Source organism: Excalfactoria chinensis, chromosome 2 (assembly GCF_039878825.1).
Source record: "Excalfactoria chinensis isolate bCotChi1 chromosome 2, bCotChi1.hap2, whole genome shotgun sequence".
In the NCBI taxonomy this organism is placed as follows: Eukaryota; Metazoa; Chordata; class Aves; order Galliformes; family Phasianidae; genus Excalfactoria; species Excalfactoria chinensis.
Window position 1 is genome coordinate 120,915,954 of NC_092826.1, and position 23,290 is coordinate 120,939,243.

The window sequence follows — 23,290 nt, forward strand, 5'->3', positions numbered from 1 at the left end:
TGCACTCTAGCTTCTGCAAAGGCCTGCTTTTAAACCATTGCTGCTTGCTTTTGTCTATCAGAAAGGTTTTACCGACAACACTGGGGAGGTTTTTGCTTCTACTGTGCCTGAGAGCTTGAATATTTTTTCAGTGGCACTACAGACTGCATTGCAACGAACAATGCAGCTTACAGGGTGGTGGGTGAAACGGATTAAAACGACAATTAGAAGAATTTTCTCTTTAGTCAGAACCTCACTAGGGCAAAAGTTTTCTTAAAACAAACAAGCAATAAAACAAACAAAACAACAAAGCAAACTAACAGCAAAAAACAAACAAACAACAACAACAAAAAAACCAACAACGACAACCAAACCCATCCCCAAGTCTCAGCTTCTAACAGTTCCAAAGTCTATGTCATGGTTGAAATGAAATACAGATTCAAAGCAAATGGACTCATCTCTATCTGCTTGCTTTGCTTTATTCAGGAAGTTTTCACAGAAGCAGTTCCAAAATAGGGAGGGCCATCATGGAATGTAACACTGTGCCCACAGGAAGAGCAGTCGCAAATACAGAGGCCATTTTGTTGGAGGAAGAAATCTGCAGCAGTGGGACTAGCTATAAGAATGAAGTCTTACTTCTATAATAAATACTACATGCTGGAGAATTATGAAGTAGCAGTGCTATTTATGCAGAGCAGAATTTGTGTTTTCAATTGCACCTTTTCTTTCCAACCTAATTTCTCACAATGCAACCCATTATGACAGAAGGATCTGAAAAAGCTTTTTATATCCTACAAAATACATACAAGGATAATTAGTTCTCTTTTGTCATTCGTCCATAAGGGTTTATTATTGTGGAGAAGCTTTTGCAAATTGAAAGAGGCTGCACTGCATTCTGAAGGCAGAGCTGTTCTTGGTTTTTATTGTGTAGAAATAATTGAACAGAAAAGTTCAGAAAAAAGGTGAAAATATAATTCACTACAGTCTCTCTGGGAAGATCATATTACCACATCTTAATTATTTTTAGACCAGCATTTTATAATCACATTCCAGAGTGTTAGGTCACACAATGTTCACGAAGCTTTATACCAGAGGGAAGTCAAGGAAACTTTCGTTTCCTAACACAATAAGTATTTTCTACAAAACTTATAAAGCAGATCTTACCTGGTAAATATTATCTTTATAATTTGTAGATGTTTTCACAACAGTGAGGAAACAGCCTCAAAAGGACTTAATTCATTACAAGTGCCTGTTACATTACTTCCCTGAAACACTGTCCAAAAGCAGGATTAAATATTGACCTGTTCTGTTAAGGGGTCTGATTCCTTATAGAACAAGGGTTCTGGGTTTCACTTAAATATTACACACTTTCTGCTAATATTCAGTCAGTCTGGGAATTAAAGAGTCATTGTCTAATGTATGCAATGCTGTTCCATTGGCCAGCTCCGCCTTTAAACTTCACATCATACAGAAGCCTGTATAGTCAGTCAAGTGTAAATATTTTACCTTCAGTTTATATCTATGGTTTTCTGGGGGTTCTTGGGTTGGTGTTTTGTTTTTGCTGTTGTTGCTGATTAATTGGTTCTTGTTTGTTTGTTTTTACCTTCTGCCTTATAGACATGAGCCCAGTTTTGTGGAAGCTGGAAGAGCATTACTCTCCCTTCTACTAACCTATCCTGACATAAATTGTAACGTATACTTTGAGGTAAGTCCATCTGAAGACTTCTAAAACCATGTAGTTATTCTTCCATGTTAAGGTCTCAAAAGATATACACAAATGACATAAAGGAATGGACAGCGCTTATTCTGAAAGACAGAGCAGTAAATGGCAAAAAAACTCACTGTGATTAGAAAATGAAAGATGTAATCTCTGGATCTGGGAGCACCAATTTCAATTCTTGCACTGTCTTACAGTTTCTGTGTAACAAATTTCTTAATATCTTTGTATATCAACCTCTGGTCTATGAAATGCAGTAACAGGATTTCACCTCAGAGAAGTACTGCGCAGATAAATATATTGTCCACTGCAGTACTGTTATGAGAGAGGTTGTTGAAACTGTTCAGAGGAGTTTCTGTTGCCTCTGTCCACATTTGTAAGCCTGAGAGGTGCAGAGTTGAGCAACTGAGAAGTACCATGGCCCTGTCCCTGACTGCCATACGCCTGTGCTGGGTAGAAATATCTACTGTGGCATAAGAGTGATTAACAGCTGTATCAATGGTAAGCCAGTTTTCAGACAACCCCTTCCTAACATTGTTCTTTAAGGTTTATCTATCAAAGGTGCTTAGATAGATGTATGGAGAAAATATATTTGTAATAAACCCAATATATATTTAAAAACAAAACATCATCTGCTTTTCATGTTTTAGGTCTCACATTTAATCCAATTATCCTTAAAACAATTATGTTTTAAATGGGACATTTTTGAAACATCAACAGTTTTCAGTGAATTAAATCAGGATGTTAAAAAGGATATGTATATATATATATATATATTTTAACAGATATTGCTGCTATTTGAAACATCATAATAAAAATAGAAAAAATCAAAGATGTATCAGTCTGTCAACATGTAAAGTTTTCCAGTTGAATTATAGAGACTTGGAAACCAGATCTTTATAATATGATGCCTATAACAGAAACTTAACTACAACTGTGTAAGCCACAGAACTCTAATACAGCACACAGATAAAGACTTACAGCAGAAAAAGAGAAAATCCTTTACATTTAGAATGTAAATGATACATCATTTTGGGGCACTAAATATTTCCTATTATAGTAGAACTGCACATATGAAGCACTGAAGTTACGAATTTTTCCCTCTTTCAGTCCCTTCATTTATGCTGAAAAATTGCAAATCCTTTATGCATGGAGCATTGAAAATGTGTAAATATTTTTTGAAGAGGTTTCTTAGAAACAAAGAAGCTCTGGTCTTCTTTGAAACAGTCTCTGATGTGATCATAAATTGTGTCCATTATGAAGTCTCAGAGTCCGAGGAGTTGTTTTAAGCAAACTGGCTTTTGTTCCTTTTTGATATTTAAAAAATATATCATGAAATTGAAAGAAATATTTTTCAATTCAAATCAATTGTTATCCTGATTTGTGCACAGGAGAAACCGTTAGGCCTAATTGGTGTTAAATATGGAAAAACAATCAGTCCATGCTTGCAGAATGGATGAAATAGTGTGGCTATATCTATTCACATTACTCACATATATAAATTCCCCCAAGCAAACACATTCACATAAGCATTAGTTTCCTTATCCCTCTTTCCCAATCCAAATCTAATTGCCTATGTTGTAATACAGTTGCTTCTTCCAAGGTTTTGTATTTCATTAACTACTTTCAAAGAAAAGATGAACTTGCAAGTTTGTTCCTTGTTAAAGGACAGAAAATAGACAATTTTATTAAGTTTTCAAATGAAAGCTGTGACTTTCAGATAATTACATCAGTCTAAGCAGCATGACTGAGGTAGAATGAGATGCTGCAGGATGCCTGCAACAATCAGAAGAAATGGCAAAACTATTTGGATATCTTCCCAAAAACTAACAGTAAGAGAAGCTAATCCCTCCATTGCTCTTTGTATTGTAAATGGGAGGTAGTCTATTCCACAAAAGCCACTAAATTAGGCCTCCAGTCTTAACTGGATTACCCAGGAACTTGTCTGCAGACTGTTGAAAGTCAGTTGACTATGGCAGGTGAAACTCAACATTTGGGAAGGTCTGCACTGGCTTTTGGTCTGTCAGCTTTGTGTCTCTAATTGCAGGAATGAGAAAGTAGCAAAGGAGGATGTTGTAGTAATGGAGAAGAAGCTACACAGTCTTGAAAAGCATTATAGAAATGCAGATTCTGACCAGAAAGACAGGCATTTGATGACATCCCATCTGAGAACTAACTTCTGATTTTAGCAACGGTCCTGGCACATTAAGAAATTTCTCCTTTCTCATTTAACCACAATTTTGAAAATTGTATTTATTTTGTTTGGTTTTAATGAAGAATGCCTTTGTGATTCAGTGGACTGCGATTCAGTCCACCAAATGGGATGGGAAAGAGCAGAAGTAGAAGGAATAACAGATTGGCAATTTGAGAATAAACCTAATCACATCTTGGGCAGATTACTGAATTTTAGAGTGGTAGGCATGTGCTGAAAAATCTAGTAAACTTTACACAGATGGTGGGTTAGGCAGTCCTGGTTCAGTAGGCAATGCTTCTGGATTTCAAGCACACCACCTTTATATCAGCATCCATCTGATGTAAACACAACAAACTTCAGGAAATACTAAAAGGAAGAAATAAATTAAATTCACATTGACTTTCTCAGTCAAATTAATTAAAATATACAACAGTATGGCTGTTAACTCACAGCAATGAACCTGCAACAGGGGATGATTACTTGAAAACAAAGATCAATTCAAAGTTAATTAGAAACAGATCATTTAAAAGTCTCATAACGTTTATAGTTGAATGGAGAAAACAAGATTCAAAACTGATGGTCTGAAGCAATAATGAAACATCTTGCAGTAAGTTCAACAACCTTGCTAGTTGACATTCCCATGAGTAAAGTATTATGCAACACAGTTTATCCATATTTACAGAAAATTGGCAATTCAAAAAACATTCAAATTTGACAGAAGCAAGAAAGAAAAATATTTCAGCAATTTTATATATATGTACTGTGATTTTCAAAGTTAAAGCCATTATAAGTTAATGGAGACAACTTCAGATTGGCATGAGTCATATCCCTGAAGAGTCAAAAAAAACAAAAACAAAAACAAAAAACAATTAAAACAAAAATGACTTACTTATTCCATGCTTGTCTAAGGTTTTTAGGGCTGTACTGCGTAAACCGTTCTGTAACAAAAAGAAGACGTACATTCAATTATCTGTGCTAAAAGCAGTTAATTTTATTTTTTTCAAAGATAGTGATTTACCCTCCATTTTCATCATTTTTGTGCAACTACAGCAGCTCAAGACCCTACAGAGGGAAAGAAAAACAACATAGCAGCAACTGCCATGCAAACACAAAGTTCTTATTAAAAAAAAAAAAAGCAACCCAAGATACCATGACAAAAAACTCACTGCAACATCACCAGAAATGGAAACTTTTAGAAGTATGTGGAATTCCTTTGGAAGTTGGAAGTTGGAAGTTGGAAGTTGGAAGTTGGAAGTTGGAAGTTGGAAGGAAGGAAGGAAGGAAGGAAGGAAGGAAGGAAGGAAGGAAGGAAGGAAGGAAGGAAGGAAGGAAGGAAGGAAGGAAGGAAGGAAGGAAGGAAGGAAGGAAGGAAGGAAGGAAGGAAGGAAGGAAGGAAGGAAGGATTTTAAAAAATTGACATCTCAAATTAATTTTATTTTTCTTAATCACGAATATAGTTCTCTGCGATCTCACCGTCACGTTTTTGTGTTTCCCTTGAGGAATTAATGTGGGTCTGTGTGATGTGCAAAACATGATGGACACATAAGAGTTCACCCTCTAAAGAACACATACAAACAACCAGCAGAGGTAACACGTTGGCAGCTTATTCAGACATAATTACTTTCCTTCCCAGATCCAAGAAAATCCTTGCTCTGCATTAGGGCTCTTGTTGGTTGAGGATGATGCTATGTAAACTGCTGCAAAATTGAAGAGCCCACACTCAACTAATGCTTTGAACAGGAGCTAAATGCCTCTCAGTAAGGAGCAAATGCTGTTTGGCAGAAGAATATAAAAACATTTTCCACGACTCCTTATCACACTAAAATGCAAACTAGTACTCACCTTGGCCATCTGCCCCAGTGTGATGGCATTAGGTGCTCTGAATAAACACTATGTTTAGAAAATATTCAAAAAGGAACCCACAATAACATTTAATTTTGTTTCCACTGTACTCAAGAGAATGACACATGATGTACCGTACAGTTACAGGAGTATTTTTACATGTATATATGTACACATGCAGACCTTACTGAGCAAAAGACTATAGTGAGGTATTCAATCTCTGTATTTGTATACTTCACTTATGTCAATATAGTCAGCTCTCAAGTCAAGTCATAACAAAGCATAGTTTCTGATATGTCTGATTGTTAAACGTGTTACTCTGTCTCTTAGTGTGAACTTGAGAACCATTTACACTGAATAGCACACCACTGACATTATTTTAAATGTAGATGACAAATACTGTACTGCTGTTACAGTCAGTTACCCCAGGCACTTGGCACCTTGAGGAACTCTAAAAAGGATGAGCATTGTGGTAGTTTTAAAAACTGTTTTCTGTTAAGCCTTGATACTGCAATGAGTGCAGAATGCAGGGTGAAACTGAGAGAAAAGAATGGGTACTTTCTTACCAAGAGACTCCATGACAGTCTGCTGTGTGCATGCACTGCAACAAAATAAACTATCACACCTAAGGAATGGAGATTAAAACTGTAGGAAATGCCTTCTTTTTATCATGATTACACATTAGATATATTGCATCTACTAGAGCTGTGGCAATTCACAAGCACAGATCTTTAAATCAAAAGAGCAAAGAAGTCAAGATAATTATTAGATGCAACCACAGTTCAGTACCAGTTGCATGGCACAGGAGTCAGTGCCTCTGATTGAGTTTAAAGATCCAATAATACAAATAAAAACTCAGTACTGAATTCCTTGTTTCATACTAAATAGTTCAAGCATCATGATATCGCTGAAAGCACAATCCAAATTTACGAATGAAATTGCTATTCAGTGACTCAGCCTGCTGCTCTCTTGGGGAGAAGCCTGAGCTCCATCAACGTCAACAGCTTATGCTGACCTCAGAAGGACCTGAGAAAACCCTTAAATGTAATTTTTTACATCTGAATTACAAATGTCTATGCAAGCAGATATGCATACCGATAATAACTGGAAGAAAATGACATTCTATGCTTTTTAAGTAAACATAATACATTCCTTTATGAATATATATATATTTCTTTATGTATATGTGTATCAGAAAGTTTGCAGATCACACCAAGCTGAGAGATGCAGTTGACTCACTAGAGGATGCCATCCAGGACCTGGACAGGCTTGATAGGTGGGCCTATGCCAACCTCATGAAGTTCAACAAGGCCAAGTGTAAGGTCCTGCACCTGGGTCAGGGCAATTCCAACCTAGGCAGAGAATGGCTTGAGAGCTGCCCTGAGGAAAAGGATTTGGGAATTTCAGTTGACTCAGCAAGTGCCAGCAGTGTGCTCTTGCAGCCCAGAAAGCCAACAATACCCTGAGTAGCGTCAAGAGAAGTGTGACCAGCAGGTTAAAGAAGGTGATTCCACCCCTCTTCTTTGCTCTTGTGAGATCCCACCTGAAGTACCTGAACAGAGCCTATGGAAAAGCTGGGGAAGGACTTTTTATAAGGGCATGTAGTGAAAGGCTGAGGGAAAATGGCTTTAAACTGGAAAAGGGTAGATTTAGATTAGATATCAGGAAGAAATTCTTCACTGTGATGGTGGTGAGACAATGGAACAGGATGCCCAGAGAGGCTGTGGGTGCCCTCAGCCTGGAGGTGTTCAAGGCCAGGCTGGATGGGGCTGTGAGCAACCTGCTCTAGCGGGAGATGTCCCTGCCTATAGCAGAGGGATTGGAACTGGATTACCTTAAAGGTCCCTTCCAACCCAGGACAAAGAAACAGTCTGCAGCTTGGCAGTGCTGTGTACTGTCCCAAAATGATGCTGAGATACACATTAGAATTCAGCAAATATAGTGCAGATTTGCACATTAGTCTGTGTCAGTGCAGAAAAGTGCTTGGTGGAACGAGGACTGAACTGGCTTGAAGAACCTCTGAAGAGCTAATCTAAATCCATGGAAAGACAGATCTTGATTTCACGCCTCTTTCAGGTTAGGTCAGATACTGGCAGAGCTACATATACAACATTATTTTTTAAAGGACTGATGGAGGTTCCTTCTAAGCAATGTAGCCTGTTTTCACAGTGAAGTCAACTATTTGGCCAAATTGCTTTTATGTCCAAAGATCTGTTCCAGCTCTGCAAGCAAATAAAAAGCTATTGCTATGCCAGATGAGATTTTTACTACAAAACTGAAATATTGGAATCAGTTATATAAATTCTGGGCATACATAATCAAAATGAACAAATGTTTCAAAGTGATCCTCCTCCTTTATATTCTCTTTTTAAATAAGTAGCTTATTCATCATATATGTATCAGGCAGTGAGAGGGGGAGCTAGGAAAAACACAGTAAGGGTGAACCCTCTGTAGAAGGCCAGTGTCCTGAGTCCTCCATTAATTTGCTGTGTGACCGCAGACCATGCTTCTCCTAACCTCTGGTATCAACTCCTTCCCTCTACTTTAAAGCAGGTTAGAAGCTCCTCTCTTTAAATTCTGCAGAAGAAAGGAAAACACTTAGCAATAGAATAAAGCTCCTGTTTTTCTCTATCAAAGTTTTTGGTCATGCCTCCAGCCAGAATTTCGTTAACTTTCACAGAGTAAATGGGACTACTGTGGCAATTAAGCCAGTCTCCTGTATGTCCCAGATCTTAATGCTTTCCTTTAGTAATCCTTCTCCAGAGAACAAAAACCAGAATAACAAAACCAATTATTTTGATTTTAGAACTGCCTGAGTTGAGGAGCTACAACAGTCTTGTCACTGATTTTCTCCACCATGATCCAATTTTTTTTAAGTCCTGAATTGTGGCAACAAAATAATTGACAGGCAACATGCCTGTCAATATCAACCTGGTAGTCACAACACAGACAAATAAAGAGGTCATTATCTCCTTTTATGTGAGAATCCCCTTTTTGTGTCCAATTAATGAGAACTGGAATTCAGGCTTACAATTACATCCCAAAGTTTTCCTCTGAGTTACTTTTCAGGGTGAGCTGCTTTCACGTACCTACATGAATGCCCTGTCTTTTGTTACAAGGTGAATTTAATACAACTGGATTTAAAGCTACACCTTTGACCGTGAAATCAGATTTTATAATATTTTGAAACATTTCAAACAACTTACTCTTAAGTATTTAACAGAGCACAGACTGTAGCACAGGCTGTAGGCTGACATGCTACATCCACGCCTCCAGATGACCGCCCTAGAGTCAGCATTCACTGTTCTGTTGGACACCAAAGCCAGCCCACTTGGAGATGCTGGGTACACAACCATTCTTCCTGCAGCAGATGAATTTGAGCTTTTATTTGTTTCAGGCCTTTTAGCACAGCATACTCATTGCCTGTTGTACCATAGAGGATTTTATGTCTCTGCCCCACAAATCACTGCTATTGGAAAGAATAACAATCCCAAAATGGAACCAGAAGTGAGCAGCCAGTGGTAGGAGAGGGAGATTTCTTGAGCTGATTAATATGACAATTCTGATGCATCAAAAAGCATGCTTTAAAGCAACTGCTGCCAAACTGTTTTCAGCTTGCAGATACAGAAAACTAAAGGAAATTTTATAAAGGCTGGTGCTGGAAAGCTCATCCATTACACCCAGCTGCATTTAGTGGTCTTAGAAATTACAATAGTTTTACAGAGCTTGCCTCTTACTTTTTGTTTTCTTTTGACAAGTGCTCTAGAGCAATTCTGTTATATATGCATATTTGTCTGCCCACATATATACCTATATGCTCTTCACTGCAAACATCATTATCTGCCCAATAAACACACTGCATCTGACAGCCTTGCATCAAGGGCAGGTTCAAACAGAAGAGAATTTCAGCAGAACTCACTAGTGAGCTTATTAGCAGACCACTGAAGAGCTACTGGTCTGCTGTGAGAATTGAAAAAATAAGCACTTGCATTTTAAGTAACATAAAGCAGGATGAGGTTTAATTCTCCTTTATCTGTCAGAAAGACACATGAACTACTGTACCTTTGGCACATTTGCCTTGCAAGAACATAGAATAAGGCAAGAAGAGCTACACAAGGATTAGAAGCAGACTACATTTTGATTTTTAGCTCCTTTTTAACACTATTGACAATCAGCTTCTAGTCTAAACCAAAGAATTTAAAATGCAGTTTGACTTCAAGGCATTTTCTATGTTGCTAATCAAAACATGCTGGCTAATATGCATTCCTTGATTAATGTTCTTCTGTATTTAAAACCAAATGTGATTAGCTTAAATGCAAATATTTAAACACCACTATAATTAATACTCTGAAAAATCTATTGCACCATTTCTTTAAACTATTTTCTTTATATTTCTTTAAATTAAATCTAAAGTGACTAACGTTATATTGTGATAGTTAAGACTAAGATATACCATTTTTATTAAATATTTGATCCAAAAAGCATTTACATTATCTGGGCTAAAGACATGAAGACAAATGTCCATTCTGACAAGAAAAAAATTCAAGCTCTGTTTGCAGTTCTAATGTGCAATTTCAGTTTTTACTGAAGTTAAACCAAAAGAGGAGTTTTATTGTAATAATGAATTAAACTTTGTTTTCTTTGTATGCCAGATATCTTGAGAAAAAATATTTCAGTTCCCTGCCCTCCACCCCGTTGCTTTTCCTCTCCTCCTCTCCCTTTCAAAGGGAGGCTTTGGTGGATATCTATAGGAAAAACTGTTACGGAACTTTGAAAAGCCATATGTCCTCATATGCAGTATTTACATGACTTTGTGTCAAAGGAGTTTATTTTCTCAATCCAGTCCTATTCCAGACTGGATGAGATGAAGACTCAGTTCTTTGATAAATCTTGGTTATCAGTCAGCTGTTAGGATGCAGGTAGTCAGATTCTATTTCTAAACTAAATCTGGGAAGCAAAGCAGAATCCCTCAGTCAGAACAGCAGCTCTTCGGTGATTTGGTCAGTCACACAGTCAGGAATTCTTGTTTTGTTTTTTAATAAATAATAAATCCACAAAGTTTCTTTGGCAAACTCTGTAACATTTCCTATGAAACTGCAATATTTCCTATGAATGCTGTTTTCCCTACATAGTTTCCTTCTGCTTTCTCCTTAAGGAGGGTCTCTTTCTCTTAAGTGTTTTCATCTTCACCTTACAGATTCTGTTTTAGAAAACAATAATACTCAGTAGATGTTTCTTTTGTCTCATAAAAGGCTCCAATTTCAGGAATATTACTTTATATTATTCCTGATAGCTTGGATGATCTTAGAGGTCTTTTCCAGCCTTAACGATTCTATGAGTCTGGTAAAGAAGCAGTGGGTTTTGGAACGCTGCTCCATCTTGTAATTTATTCAAACTGCCTTCTATTTGAGGGCAAATAAGTTATTTTCACAATGATCATGAATGGCTGAGTTTCTTTGGTTGTGTCTGAGTACAGGAAGACACATTCAAGAATATAGCAATCATGAAAGCCTCAAAATGAATCACAGAAGAAAAACCCCGACCCTAACATCAGAATTTTCAAATGCATTTTTTACATCATTCATGAAAGTAATTTACTAAGTAGGATGTGCTTGTGTGCATGTGTTTATGCATCTGCAAACACAAACGGTGACAAATGAGGTTGAGGCTGATCTTGATAAAGCTCAAAGAATAGGCCAAATTTTATCTATAAGTATCTCGCATATCACTTTCAGTGTTTGCAAGATGCAATGCAATCAAAGATCTCAAAGCAGGCATGTAAAATACAAGCTGTTTTCCCACTTTTTTAATGGCAAAACAAATTATGTCAATTTTATTTCAATAGTTACAGGCTGTTAAAATTACTGAGGTCAGGAGTTTAGCTGATGTGGAGCCACCCACTGCTACCCTTAGTAACGCATCTCTAATTCAGCATCAGAAAAGTTCCTGCATATTAATATGTCAGAGATCATCATTTATGTACTGGCTGCTTACCAGAACAATCAGACCTTTGGCCACTCTACGGGAGAAGAGGCTAATGTCATGTTTTTCTGTCATTACTTGTTTCTCCCATTAAAATGTGATTAGTTGCCTGCAGCACTGGACTGTGTCCTATCAAATCACAGCATGAAAATTAGCTATTTAAATCTATGCAAACAAGAAATACAATGAAATCTTGTTTCTGCTCTCATTAGTCCTTTTACTATTATTATTATTATTTTAACTAGAGTTACTACTGATACTTCCTGTTTAAATCCCATTGTTTTATGTTCACTTAACTCAGTTTATGGCATCAAAACCTTCTCTGAGTGGGCACTGATACTCTCATCACCAGTGCCGTCTTGAAACTCACAGTCCACACAAAGATACACAAAACACAGTAGTTATTTAATCCTATATCATACATATTCAAATACAGTAATGTCACAGATCTTAAAGAATAATGAAATTGGTTCAGAGCTGGTGAGACATTTCAGGTTACTCTGCATTCTATGGCTAAGGAAAGGAAAAGAGTAAGTATTAATCTAAGAAATAAATGAAATCAATCAACTTTGCTCTGAAGAAATTATTCAGGAAAGAAGGGTCTTTTGGTCCCATAAACCGAGAATGTTTTGTCTAGGGCATAATATAGAGTGTAACAACAATTTCAGACCAACAGGAAAAGGAGCATGGCTGGCTGAGCATTGGTAGATGGAGCCAATCAGCCTTGCCATTGACAGAAAGCTTCTGTGCACAGAAGTGCACAAAGGAAATCTTTTCCTTAAGAGGCAACAGAGAACCTGCTATCCATGACTAAACAGCTCTATTGACCCCAACAGCATGAACACACAGTGTAAATCCAGCACAGTCCACGGGTCAGAGCACTGTGTGCAGAACCTGCTGCTGGTATCCTGATGTGATCCCAGAGGTAATGTCTTTTGCTGCTCACACAACTCCATGTTCTACCAGCATAAAGTCCTATTACATTGTTTTGGGGTATTTAGACCAAATTTTGCTTTTCCAGCTAGATTATTGTTTCTATTACTATTTCTATTTATTAACCAAGACACAAAGGGAATATAGAACATAATATGTATTTCAAGCAATTACAGAGGAGGGCTTTTTCCTTTGGAATACTCTTAGACCTCCACAGTACATGGGAATTAAGGAGCTCAGCACTTTGCATTAACAGGCCCTAGAATCATTAAACAATTGCCAGACAGGATAATAATTATTCTAACTTGCAGATCTGCATGCTTCAGAGGTGAAAAGGACCTGAGAGAACAAAGAGTACACTGAGCAGCAATTGTGAAAACACCCAGTGACCCCCCCATGACTGAGGGACACCTTCCCTCCTTTCCCCTATTTTATAACTGTTAAATACTCACAGCTGACAAAATACCGGGACAGAGAAAATAAAAGCAAATCTAATACAATGCCTGTCTAAAAATTAGATTTAACGGAGTATGCACTGTGGATTTATTTCTTGATGTTCTTCTGTGGTAATAAACTCACATTCCTAAACACAATTAGAAGGCAAAGAATTAAGCCAGGAAGTTTCTTGGCTGCCATCTGCTGTTCAAAACTTTTGAATGCAGAATGTGAAAGAAAAAAAATCCATAGAACATACACCAGCATCTCCAGGTTTTCTCCTTTCCTTCGGTCTCTCTGGATAAAAGCAGTACCTTTGAAATGCTGTTAAAGACCGCAAAATTCCTGTAAGGATTCTGCATGTGTACTCACTTATTAATCAGTAACAGAAATGAGAAACTTCACTGTAGCATAATGAAGGTGACTTTGTACTTTTGTATATTCTGGTCATTTTGAACATTGTGGAGGCTCTTTAGTAAATTAGGAGCTGCCAAAAATATTTAAGGGATGACTTCACAAGCAAGTTCCTCGCCTGTGGTCAGGAATTACCCGTGTGTTGTATTTCCAGGTAAAGGAAAACATGGGTATTTAGACCTACCTGGTTTGAAATGTGGCAATGAGTGCACTCCGGGCCACGTATCTTCATTTGGTGTTCCAAGTACCTGTGCACAACAGAAAAAGAAAAAAGAAGAGCAAAGAAAAGAAAAAGAAACACACAGCTTTAATGGGAAATCATGATGATTCAATTTACCTCAAAATCTAAACTGTAAATAGGCTTAATTATTAGGAATACAAAAAGTTAAAAGTTACTGTGGTTACAAGGCATCATTGGAGCCAGCACAGGATGCTGCGTTTGTGTCAGACAGCCTGTTTGACCAATACACATTAAAGCTACTTTCCACTGACTAGTTCAAGCTACTTGCATGATACAGAATGCTGATGTTACACAGGCTAAATTTTTGACCTTGGAAATAGTTTCAATCCATGTAAACTTAACTGAACAGACACTTAGTAATAGATGCCAGGATAGAAGATTTATACACATGATAAAGCAGATGATTAAGAGCATGGTGTGAGTAGCAACACGCCAAGAATAGCTGTCATTTTGTATGGATGTAGCAAGCTTTGAACAAGTGAATTTTTAGAAAATACAGAAATTATTGACTTATAAATTGTGTTATGTTTCTATTCCCTTCAACTTGTAGGATAGATCACACTAACTTTTAGCAGGGAAGAGCTTAGAACTTCTCACTTCCATCTTATATTCTTTGTTCACATGAAAAGTTCAACTCCTGGTGCCTTTGGCACAGAAGATAAATTGGTTGAGAGAACCACTATATTTAATTCTTCCACAATTGTTTTTACTTCATGATACATAAGTGACAGCACTTGCTTTAAATGTGGCTGGGGGGAACATCTGAAATAGGAGCTCTAAAAATGGGTTTCTGAATGAACTGCAGCATTAGGAAGTTCTTCTGTGGGATCTTCCCTGTTACAAATTTTCATACACTTTCTAGCATCAGTGAAAATCGTAGGGACTATTTTCAGTATTTGATGTAAGCTCAGGCCCTGGAATAAAGGCCTGATTTTGAGAAGTGCATTTCACACTGGTATTGTACTTATTTTGCATTGTTATAAACGCACAAAGCCCCTCTGCCAGCCCTGCCTCTACCTGCACCGCTGATCTTCTGAATAAATCTTTTATCCTGTGTAGCTTATGTCACTGTGACACTGTGTGGTCACTTACTCCAGCATAAAATGAGCACCAAACTAGCAACTTGTGGTTAAAAGTTAATGCTTAAAAAATCCAGTGGAAAACAGAAAATAAATAAATAAATAAATAAAATAAAATAAATTAAAAAAATCTTCAAAACTGCCAAAAAAAAAAAAAATTCTATCTACTTAGAAACTGACTTAAAATGTTGAAGTGGTAGTGGCTTTGTAAACAGAGACGGCAACAAGGTGAGTTTGATGACTGTATGGTGCCAAGTTTGTTAAGCAATTTGACAGTATTGCCTGCTTCTAATATGAAAATAGTAATGCAAAGACGCTCTACATAATGATTAATACCTCAAATAGAAGAAAATACATCTAAATTGGACCATTTGCAAGTATAGTAGGAATTGAAAGTGGAACACCAAGGTGTCAGAGAAACAAAGACAACAATCTCCTTTCAATTAGACAGTATACATTCATGCAACTATTTGGAGATGCAAGTTTGCTGATTCCATTTGTTAACATTATTATTTGCAGAATCTTGCTGTCAGTACTTGTGAAACAAAACCTAATCAGCATTTGAATGCTAAATCTGGCCCTTCAACCCAGATCATCACAACACCGGAATTCACTTCATTAGTGCTATAAATGCTTCGAGTGCTACTGCTAACAGTGCTATGGTTAAACATAAAAGAAGTCAGAGACAGCGCTGACCCATTATTACAGGATTCAATTAATTTGCTTTTGTAAGTAACTTTCACCTCTGCTGCACGGAAGATGCAGGTGTTGGTGCCAAGCAACTCCCAGGCCAGGAGAGGGAGCCCGTGGATTAGAAACAGAGCTTCCTCAATCTGCTGGTTTACACTGAGAAATGGGGCCGGCACTTTGCAGCCCCACTTGCAAGTGAGAGAGAATATTCACTCACAAAATGCTCTGAATATCGTAAAATTAGCCAACCTTTCCAAATACATATTTTCAATTTTCTCTTATTTTAGATGAGATATAGGCAGCTAAGGCACTGTACAGCTACATATTAAATTCCACTAACAACATCTGAAGCTTACAGTAAGACTAATTTAAGGTAGAACTTGGAGCTATGGAAATGGACTATTCTGATTTTCAATGTAACAGTAGACCCAACAACAGAGGGCTTGATGAGAGATCACTTCTGTAATGAATATTATGTGACTCACAGTTTTTCTGTTTCACCAGTTTTCCAAACCATTCCTTTAATAACATTCCAGCACATCTGCTGTTATAATGTTTAAGAGCCAGCTACAAATGAGTGCTGTGCAATGCATCACTCAGAATGCCTACCACATTTATGCCTTCTGTCAAGGGTAGCATCAGTTTAGAAACAACCAGGTTTTTCTATCATCTAAATGCCTACCATTTCCAGGTAGGAGCAGCTGGTAGTTCAGGCAGTGATCCAGACCCTGTATTTCAATTCTTTGTACAGACACCAGAAAGATCATCCTTATTCCATACACACATTAACATGCACAGTGCAGAAATTCACAATATGTGACTATCAATCAACAAATAAGGAGGAGAAGGTGGCAGGGAAACAACTGCGTTTTTAATAAGATGAAACAATCGCTGCCCACAGGTATGTCGCTATAAAGTGATTTGTAGGCAGCACTTAAAGCAAGTAATGCTTCTAAGCAGCAATCCATCCCATTTTGATGAGCAGGGATTAGGCAACTTAAAGTGATGAGTTTTGACACCTGCTATAAACAAAGAAATGAGAGTTCACATCACACCACAGTGGAAGATCTGCCTTGGTTTGTGGCTCACAAAAGAGAGTTAAGGGACCGATCTGAAGGAGGAAAGCAGAGCCAAACAATCTTCTGTTTTTACTTCAGAACACCATCCTGTAGCTGTTAAGGGTGTTTATTCAGACCCAACCACTGTCAGCAGCTTGGCACTGCAGGTAAATCTGATTACATGAGGGATTTGCAGCTGCTATGGAAGTAGAAGATACAGGAGACCCGGCTGGCTGGGACATCCACCTAATGCCAAGGGATGTTACTTTGTGGTTGACCTCACAGCTGTGACCATCTTTCATGGGCAACCACTTTCCATCGCAAGCATGCCACCAAGAGTTCCGTCTCTTCTACAAACTCACACTTTTCCTTTCAATTTCACACAGGTTCCAGAAACAAGAAAATAATCACTGCAGCCACATAATTCAAGCCCCTGTTTAAGACTGGAAACAATCTTTCCTTTATTACTGGTAGTTGTTTGGAAAAAATAAGAATAACTTATATACTTTTTCTACTCATAATCTATCAGAAAGATAAACATTCAACTTGTATTCTTTGATATCCTATCTTTAATTGAATTACTCACACAAAACAAAACAAAACAAACCCCTGCAATTCTCAAATTTGGAATGGATTTAGCGTTTGCCACAGGCCAAGAGGGTTATAGCTTCTGTAATGAAAAGTCCATGCCCTCATGGGGTTTTGCTCTTTCACAATACATACGATAACAACATGAAAAAACACCCTGAACTCATTTATTGCCTAAGAAACAAGATAAAATGACCTTAATTTGTCATCTGAAATTTGATGTTCAAAATCAAGATTAGGTTCTGATTTAATTTGCATGGTGAGAAATCTATTTATATGAAAATAACAGATTTACAGTGCATAAGGGTACTGAGGGCCAAATACCCTCACTGCCAGTTGACATTGTTACGGTTTGGCAGCAACAATACATGGAAAGTTATGAAAACAGAACCTGCCAATATCCGTATACAAGCATAACATAGACAGATTGCCCAGGAAACACAACACAAATGCAAGAAGGTCTCCTGTATTACTGTAACTTTTTGATAAAAGAAAGAAGTTGCTTGCTTTTTACATCTTATTTTACATACAAGACTCATAATTCACCTCATGAATGTGCTCCTCTGTGCCCACGGGAATCATTATTTTATGGTGAGCATTATGCCAATCTATCAACACAATTAGCTGTGATGTCCTGCATTCTGCTTAGAAAGCAATCCCTGTTATATCCATGTAATAAGGTCATTCTGGGTAGCTATTTGTCCAGTGAAGTCACCAGACTCCCTTATGAGATGAGCAGTCGTGCACATCTTTCCCACCAGTTCTTTCTCTAGTGCAACAATTAGTAAAAAAATAAAAAAATAAAAAATAAGCATTTTCATTTCTAGTAAAGCTTTTGAACATATTGAGCTGTATATCTTTGAAATAGTGCTTTCACTCTTTGCTAAATACAATGATACTCAAGAAAAGCAATGGTCTGTATTTTAACAAGACAAAGAATGTGCAGCTAGTGGATTATTCAGGGTTTTCCAGCAACAGAGCAGAATGAAAAACAAGATCAGCATGCAAATGAGATGCCTTTCCTTAGAAAAAAAAATAATATGGAAATTAGGCTAAGCAATTTGCTGAATTTTTAAGTCTTCTCTTTATTAGGTCAACTTGGTGAACAAACAAAGTTTAGTGAAAAATAAATATCAGGACAGTGAATCGTATTTTTCCTTCAATGAAAAGACCTTAGAATTTAAACTGGAAAGAATTACAAACTGTTTGTAAAAAATGCTATTATAACTTTATTATTATTATTATTATTATTATTATTATTATTATTATTATCATTATTCCTTCCAAAGGTCATCAAGATGGTCTTCCTATTCATTCACTAATAAATCTCACTGCATTTAGTGTGAGCTCTGGAATGTCAGACACCATGGGAGAGTAGATCTGTCTGAGGAACTGAACTTATTAAGCATTGCCACTTCCAAATCATCACTCTCTCTCTTTTTAGTGGGATATGGTGGCCTCAGGTGTTCTCTTTTTCAACAAAAATCTGCTACATTCACCCAAACTAAACATTTCTAGTGAAACTTTTAAACTTCCAACTTAGTCAAAACCCCAGGTTTCCATTCCGTTTTGGTTGGACAAAGGTAAGTTAGCTGTTCAGTTATGGCTTTTGAGAATCTGAGCAAATTCCAGGATGTCCCACTACTCTTAGAGCTTCTGAATGGGGAATCTTGCATTTGGGAAATACAAACTTATGTGATCACGCTCTTTCCTGGTGATAAGTCTTTGCCCAGCTGATCCAGCCAGTGCTGCATTCCCCTCCTGAGGGTTCACTGTTAGTTACACCTTTATCACATCCTCTACCATCAGCAAAACACTGCAACACCAGCTGGTAATATCAGCGAGCACAAAGTGCAGTAGAGACGACTGAAGGAGGAACTTTGCCCTTCAGCTTCGCATTCTGCTAACGGGTTAAGCGAAATTCAGCTACTGTTTGTGTATTATGCATGCTGACTCAGACTGCTGACTGACAACTGCAGCTACGCTTCTTTCTACTCTCTGCTGGGCACAACAGATGACAGCTGAGTGTCAAATTTAATATCCAGAAGACAGAGACAGAAATGGAATTGTCTTAGTAACGGTCTTTTCTTCACTTTGGGAGCTTAGCTGTTCAGTTTCCTTATGGGACAATAAGTCTCTCAGTTTGTGTAATGCACTTACATTTTTGTTAGAGGATGAATGCATTTTAACTCAGGGAAGGTACTGGATATCTCAGGAATCTGTCTGGAACAATAAATTAACCCATATTTTCTCTACAGAAAAAAACCTGTCAGCTAGGATTACAATAACATATTTGGATTCAGTAGAAACAAAAAAGTACCTTCCTCTCAAGGACTACTGTCATCGAGATTTAAAATTCTGAAGTCTTTCTTCATTAAGTGTATGGTAAAAATTACACACAGCCCCAAATCTAGAAATTCATATTAGATCAAAGTTAAAGCAACTGAAGTGAGACTATGCAACAAAGGTCTTCCCCTATGCGTAAAACACTTCTTCAGAGCCTGAAAACTGTATGTTGGTACAAATGATGTTTCACACTTACAAATCTTGCTGTATTTTTTCAGCCAATTGTCATCAAAGCAACTTTCCATTATTCCCATACATGTAAGAAAGAAAATACCAGCCAAACATATTAAATGTGCAGAAAATGAGGTAACGTATCTACTGTGATTCCTCTTCAGAATGCAAGTGTTAATAAACAACACCCCATAATTCCCTACTGACAAAATCAGATTTTCAAATTCTTGTTTTCTTGTATAAAGCAGGTTGCATTTTTTGCTTCTTTATGTCCCTTTAAAGCTACCAAAATCATAAAAAAGCGTTAAGTGATAATATATGGTAAAAGGAAGAAAAAACAGCCACAACTTCATATGTAATGTGTTGCAGAATAAATTTAATGTACTCTGCATTCATTCAGGACATTAAGTCAGAACTCAGAATTTAAGAGAAAACAAACTGCTTAGAAATCAAGCTGATTGGAGCATTTCTTTTGCAAGTTATTTTGCAAATGTTTTGTTTCAGAACAAACAAAATAAAACCTAAATATGAAATTATTGGCTGCCAGTACATACTACTGGCTCATACTAAACTCTTCATCTATGAGGAGTCCCAAAGTCCTTCTCAGTAGGGCTATTTTCAAGGAGTTCTTCCACTCTGTATATATATCTGGGAAACCTATTCAATATTTGATTTTCCAAATGTTATTTGGATCATTTAAAAGATACTTGAGTAGCTTTATGTATCAAACATTTACATCTACCCCAACACTGCTTCTGCTCTCTTTACAGCACAAATAGCAAACTTAGAGCTCTCTCCATCTCTGCTGTAACCAGAGCTACCTTTCTGAGGCACACTACCAGAGAGGCACCTCTGTCACCTGACGGGAGAAGGGGACCAGACACTTCCCAGCCCTGCTCCTCTGCCAGGCTGTGCCTGCTGCCCTGTGTCAGGAGCAGGGCAGGCACTTGAGACAGAGCAAGCCCTCTGCTGATGGACAGCACGGGATGAAATGCAATCCCCACTCATTTAAATATGCACTGCCAAGGTTTGCCCTGTCAGCGTTCAGCCAGGGGACAGTTTAGTTTATTCCAAAAAGGACCTGCTAAACAAATATTTTATTTACCTTGAACCACAGAAATAGCTCTGTCAATGAGATGACTGTTAGAAAATAATTCTGTCCATAGTCCAATCTAAATTAGAGAGGAATCAAAGCCAGAATCATTTCCTCTAAATCTCACAATGAGACAAAAAAGCTGGCATGAAACAGCTTGTACTGGGCTACAGCATCCTCTTCCTAAAGCTAATCAGCACATCTCATTACAACACTATGCCTTCATTAAGGTTCATATGGTGGAAGAAACTGGTTTCTGACACAGTGATTCTTAATAAAACATTCCCATGAATGAGGCAAACACTGAAAACATTAAGAAAACAAGATCTGAAAAACTTATTGAAAAAACAAATGGGGTCATGTTGTAGAGAGAATCTGAAACTAACAGCAGGAGGTGGGAAGGTGAACTCCTGACAGAGAATGCACTTTCCCTCAAACCTGTGAAAACATGCAACAATTCAATTTGAAACTGCAGCACATAAGAAAAGGAGACACTGATTAGCTCCAAAGTGAAAAGAGAGCTCCTTTGTGCTCTCCTTCAAGCTCTCCCAGGCCCAAATGGGCTGAGGCAGCAGCACTGGGGTCCCGTCCTTCCAGTTCTACCAGCCACCAGGCTGAAAAATCTTCCTAAGTCAGGAAACACCCGAATCATCAGAATAAAAAGTCCTTGAACTTAAACAACGGTGTCTGTTTTGTAGAACCTATAAAGCAGCTCAATAGGATGAGACTGAGTCTTAGTGCAAGAGAATTTGATAACTTTTGTGTACCTTGAAACTGTGGATTAAGAAAGGGCTGGGAAGAAAACTCATGCCTAAGACTACTGCTGACCTCAACAGATTTCTCTTCCCTTCTTCCAAGGAGAGAAGTTTGCTCTTCTATCAGTGCCACTTGTGAGCAATCCAACAACAGAGGTGGAAAGTCTTCACTAAGGAAGACCTTGCTGTTAATGCATGAAAAGAAGCCCCTGCTTCTTACTTCTGTGCTAATAGCTATTTTCCTTACCATATGGGAGTAGAATTGTTTACTTCTCCACAAAGCAGGAGTACTGTAACCGTTTATCAGAAGATCCCCTTGCTCACAAGCCATGCTTGTTTACGTATCCTTCAAAATCTGCTCTGATTTACTGCATACAGAAAGGTAAAGGCTCTGCAAGCAAGATTTCCTGCCTTGGTTATGTTGTAAAGCCTTTGGAATAGCCCATCCAAAGACAATCCCTTCCTAAACAAACTCTTTAAAGATTTATTTCAAGATTTTCTACTGACTTTTTTTCTTTAAGCTGCAGAGAGAAAAAAAAATCCAAAAGCCCGTGGGAGGCTGTTATGAAATGTACATCCACATGCCCCGCTGTGCTGCCTCAGCAGCTGGTTCATTTGAATTCCAGGTATGCACTACTGAGGTTTGCATTGCTGTTGTAGGGTTTTTTTTCAAAACACCGGCTTATCAGAGGAGCAATGGTGCTCTTGGATCACAGCCCCTTTTAGAAGACCACAAAGCTGGCTCAGTTCACACACACACACACACACACACACCTTCCTAGAAATGTCACAGTGCCCATCCTCCCTGGCATGAGTAACACACCATTTTGTTAGGAAGCCTAGAGTGCTTAGAGCCAGAGAGCTTATTTAAATAAATAGCAGGCCAAACTCATGCAAATTCCTGTGAATCATCATAAAATTAGCAAAGAAAACATTTAAAATAAAATGGCATGTCTTCAGTATACCAATATTTAACTGAAATGATTGGAACAAATCAGCATGTGTGTGATCAGACCTATTCCTGACCAGAATCACTGCTGCACCACGACCTGATGGTTTAGTTTGCATAGAAACTGATCTACAGTTTCCCAGAGCAAAATCCCACTCTAAGCAGCAAAACACAGAGCTTCTTGGGTACTGGAAACCCTTCCTCCCTGGCCTGGCGCCCAGTCACATCACATCTGAGGAATGAGTGCATCTCATTGTGACACTACATCGGGACATGTCATTCCTTATGCACAAGCAACAACATGCGTATGGCACAACGGAAGCTCATTACATGACAGAAATACATTTGCAGTGCAAAGGAAAGCTGTTGTTCTGAGTGAGATAGAATACTGTATATGGGCTAACAACTGCCAAGCTCACAATCTGGAATAAAATGGTGATATAAAGAAAATTCTTTTTCTCACCTAAAAATTCTGGGAAGGTTACACCAAGATTACACCTATACATTAACCTTGGTGCTCAGCGCCACATAACAGATACTAGAATCAGATCATCCAGAAGAATACCAAGCTCTTATTTTGCCAGTCAAGGTCTTGATCTTGCAATAATCTCAATTCTGAATAGATTCATGCAGCCACATGGAGTCAAGTGAAGCAGTGGGTATTCTGTCAAGGTTTTTTTAAGCAGCCATTTGTTCAATCTGCAGCAAATGAAGGCAGCCAGTCATGCTGCCATTTGAAGAATGTGCGGGTCCAGGTGTTACAATATTTCTGAAACAGCGAGTGCATTAATAATGAGCTCCAATTGTGTTGGGTATGTGTGGTG

General features: G+C 37.8%; 1 protein-coding gene across 5 annotated transcripts in view; it reads right to left on the minus strand.

Moving 5' to 3' along the window:
• The window catches only part of CDK14 (cyclin dependent kinase 14), a 296,113-nt gene that overhangs the window by 85,106 nt on the left and 187,717 nt on the right, over positions 1–23,290 (minus strand). For all 5 annotated transcript variants that reach the window (XM_072328324.1, XM_072328329.1, XM_072328328.1 and 2 more), the window contains 2 exons: positions 13,681–13,744; positions 4,780–4,828 (listed from right to left, as the gene is read on the minus strand). In XM_072328324.1, the coding sequence (XP_072184425.1) occupies positions 4,780–4,828; positions 13,681–13,744 (113 nt within the window). The remainder of the gene's footprint in view (positions 1–4,779; positions 4,829–13,680; positions 13,745–23,290) is intronic.